General features: G+C 34.0%; 1 protein-coding gene across 1 annotated transcript; it reads right to left on the bottom strand.

The window, feature by feature from the left end:
* Nucleotides 1–358: 358 nt before the first annotated feature.
* Nucleotides 359–2573, bottom strand: LOC129944345 (uncharacterized). The gene is made up of 6 exons (XM_056053708.1): nt 2345–2573; nt 1494–2278; nt 1201–1442; nt 922–1133; nt 613–866; nt 359–548 (listed from the first exon to the last, which is right to left on the bottom strand). The coding sequence occupies exons 1-6, from the start codon at nt 2449–2451 to the stop codon at nt 499–501; spliced, it is 1650 nt and encodes a 549-aa protein (XP_055909683.1). The 5' UTR covers nt 2452–2573; the 3' UTR covers nt 359–498.
* Nucleotides 2574–3637: the final 1064 nt, after the last annotated feature.

Below are 3637 nucleotides of genomic sequence, written 5' to 3'. Positions count from 1 at the left end.
AAAAAATGGATGCCAATTTGTATGGCGGAGACTTCCGGCATATTTGTTTATCCGAAAGCTGCTAGCCACCAGGGAGGTGATACATTATGACCTAACAACCCGATCATACTGCGCTTGCCACAGGGTTGTTAACAACGTTACATCATTTATAAATACCTAGTTTTTGCGAAAGTACAAATTTGGCACTAGGTTGTTCCTGTATCGTATATCAAAATGTTCTTAATAAAATGTACATCGTTTAAATTCTTCTTACAGCGTTCGCGACATGCTTAAGCTCTGCTCAATATTCTACTCTGCTCAGAATTTAAAACAGGAAATCCTTCAAATAAGTATGACAAAATAAAAAACAAAACATACATAACTCCATTACAAAAAAAAAACACATTTTTATTTCAATAAACATTTTAACAAAAATAAATAAAGAACTTCAATTGGATTTAATGATATTAGTTTGTTGTTCGTTATAAAAACAATGTGAAGAAAAGTAGTTAAATAGCTCTAGTCCCATATTAGACTTCCAATTGGACATGTATACCAATCTTGGCAATCTTTAAATGTAAGCATAAAGAATAGTACTGATTTGAAATAATAATAAAAAAAAAAATAACAAACCTGGAACAGTTGACCACACTCCGCATTTTTTAACACCATCATCAACTTCGTCTTGCATTTCAACATCGTCATTCCCATTCTCGAGCTGATTTACTACGTCTTTTGGTGTAAATATATTGTCAGTATCATTTAAGTCGTCACTTGGAACATCTGGGCAGTCTATTAATGTTTCATTGCTGAGATTTAAATCCAGCAAAGTTTTAAGCCTTTTTATCTCAGATTCTGTCAACTGTGGATCAACTAAATGGAGGACACTATAAAGCCAATTAATACGATAACAGTTAATATAAATTTATCGCAATTACTTACTTCTTGAGCACTTCAATTGAATACTCATTTACAAATAGAATTCTTTCGGTGATAAATTCCCTTTTGAATGTCCACACCCATGGTCTTCGAACTGAATCGCCGAAAATCAGAGTTGTCTTAGAATTGATTCCACAGCGAGCGTAAAATTGCAGAACTCTTTTAGAGGTATTGTCAAAGTTAAGAGAATTTAAATCAAAATTTTGTGTAGGATTCTAAGAAGCAAGGAAGGCAAGAAATTCAAACAACTAAGTTATTAAACGAAGGGAAAGAAAAATATACCTCCTCTTTTTCGATTTTGTAAATCTCCTTACAACTGCGAAAAGCTATGAAGCCCAGAACAATCTGATTGGCCCAGAAACTTGCCGCTTTTCGACGCTGTGATTCCATATTATTATTCTCGACAATCGCCAAGAGACTTCGGAAAACGTCTTCAATCAAATCGTAGATGGCAAACATTCGGAATAGTCCCTGAGTATGTTGGATGACATTTTCGAGTTCCTCATCGGTTTCGGGAAGTTTTTCTGGAACAAAAGTCTTATTCTCCTATCATCACACACAAATAAGAAACTTACCATTGATGAAGGTAAAGAAAAATCTCATTTGAAGGAAGGCATCAACGTAGACGTCCGAAAGGTCCATTGTGTTCCTTTCTCGTTTAACTTCATTTCCCAGGTTCTTAACAGCCAAACCCAGAATCTCGAAAGGACTCAAATTAAATTTATTGGGATCGGAGATCGGCTCAAGTAATCTCTCCCATCTTGGAGATTTCTTGTTGATCTTGTCGCCCTTCAAACAACATTTCAAGGCTGCGTCGTACAACTGGAATAGATTCCAGACGTTTTGCTCAAAGTTGGTTGTGTCCTTGGAGCGAACATCTCGTATATCGACATTCTGCATGCTGTGGCTCTGACTCTTCCAATAGAAATCCTCCAACCAACGCAGACAATACTTGGAAGCACTGCGGAGGATTTCAATGGATGGCATGTCTTGCCCGTGGGCACAGATGTGTCTCAGGTCGACAACAAATGAGCGCAAGTTAAGTTCCTTGGCTGTTTCGTACATGGTCTTCATGTTTTGGGACTGTGTTTGCATTATGGAGGACATGTAGTTGAAGAATCGTGTGAATGCACTGGCGTAGAGAATTTGTAGTTCTTTGAGTTCTTCTGCGCTACACGTGGAGTCATTTTTTGAGTCTCTTAATTGGATTTCCAGAATAACTAAAGTTCCCAAAATTGCAGCCGGGGTTAGATTTGCTCGACGGATCTTCCACACTGTCATTTGTCGACATGCAAGTACTTTGGTTTCATTTGTCGACTTTTCTCCATATATCCAGGAGTATACTTTATTGAATTCTTCACTGATTTTGAAAAGGGTTTTATTTAATTACAAAAATATGGAATTCAGGAAATATGAAGGTACTTACATGTTTTTCCAGGGCGCTACCAAAGTTTTACGCTTTGTCTTCTTCACTGTGACATCGTCAAAAGATTCATTCAAGTCTTGATTATCTTGAATGTTGATTTCATCCATTTTTGTTAGATATTTTCTCTGAAATCGTTTTAGATTTTAATTAAAGTTAAGGAAAGTAAAATTTGTACTTTTGTAAACAAATACAAATTCATCAACATGTGCGAGCCGAGCCGGGAAATGTCAAATAAACTGAGTGAGGTGCATGTTCTCCTTAGCGTAAGCTAGCGACCTCTAGATTGTTCATTGAGAAGGTTGTATTACAAAACTGTAGTAGATTGATTTGTGGATTTGAATTTTCAAAATAAAGTCGTTAAAATAGTTCTTTTAGTATAGAAATATTTTTAAAATTACAGAAATTTCCGTTTTCTCCGAAATATTAACAACATTTCTTACATTTTGTTGTCAAACTCTGAGAATGATTTTTTTGTAATTGTCAATTCCACTTATGTCAAAATGATACCTGATTTTGTTTTTTCTTTTGCTGAAAACTGAACTTTATTACTCTGTAATTTATTCACTTTCTGCAAAATTCAATTTATGTTTCGTGTAAAAGTGTTCTCGTCAAATTTGAATGAAGGTAATATTTATTTTCAAAACAAAATACAATTCGTGATAGACTTGTAGCGTTTTGTAAATACATAATAACAAAAAGTAAGATTAACTGAAGGTAGTGTAGAAAGAGAGGCAGTGAGTTTGAAGTTTATGACACCTTAAAAACTAACTATACTTAGTTTTCGTTCAGATAATGCAGTCGACTTTAAATAAACTCCCTTACGTTGTCTTAACCTGTCCATTATCTCATCGTTCTAAATCTTACCTTTGAAGTGTCAAATAAACTCATGAGATAAGTTTATAATGTTAGCCGACTGTCAAAGTGTATGATTTTTTAACATATAAGGAATTTTTCTCGACATGAAAAAAATGAAGATAGAAATTCACAAATGACAAAAAACCAGAGTTATTTCCTGTCTTTATTTTGTATCGCCTTTTGTTACAAAAAAATTAATATTTTATTCAGGATATCCTTTAAATCATTAAATAATTTCTCTAGTTAGTTAAGAGTAGCTTTAATTTTTCCTACGTTATTCATTTAAATAGTGATTTAAAGTTATAAAAAGAATTTGTTTTCCAATTTTGACATTAGAAGTTTGACGGTTTAACAATTTCTTACAAGTCGCAAGGAAAAAACAAAATACTTTGACGTGTTCTTCTGCTAGCCAAATGTAAGTATGATCAAAATGGCAAT

This window comes from Eupeodes corollae, chromosome 2 (assembly GCF_945859685.1).
Source record: "Eupeodes corollae chromosome 2, idEupCoro1.1, whole genome shotgun sequence".
NCBI lineage: Eukaryota > Metazoa > Arthropoda > Insecta > Diptera > Syrphidae > Eupeodes > Eupeodes corollae.
Note: the sequence above shows the minus strand (reverse complement) of the source record. Positions and strands in the feature narration are given on the sequence as shown.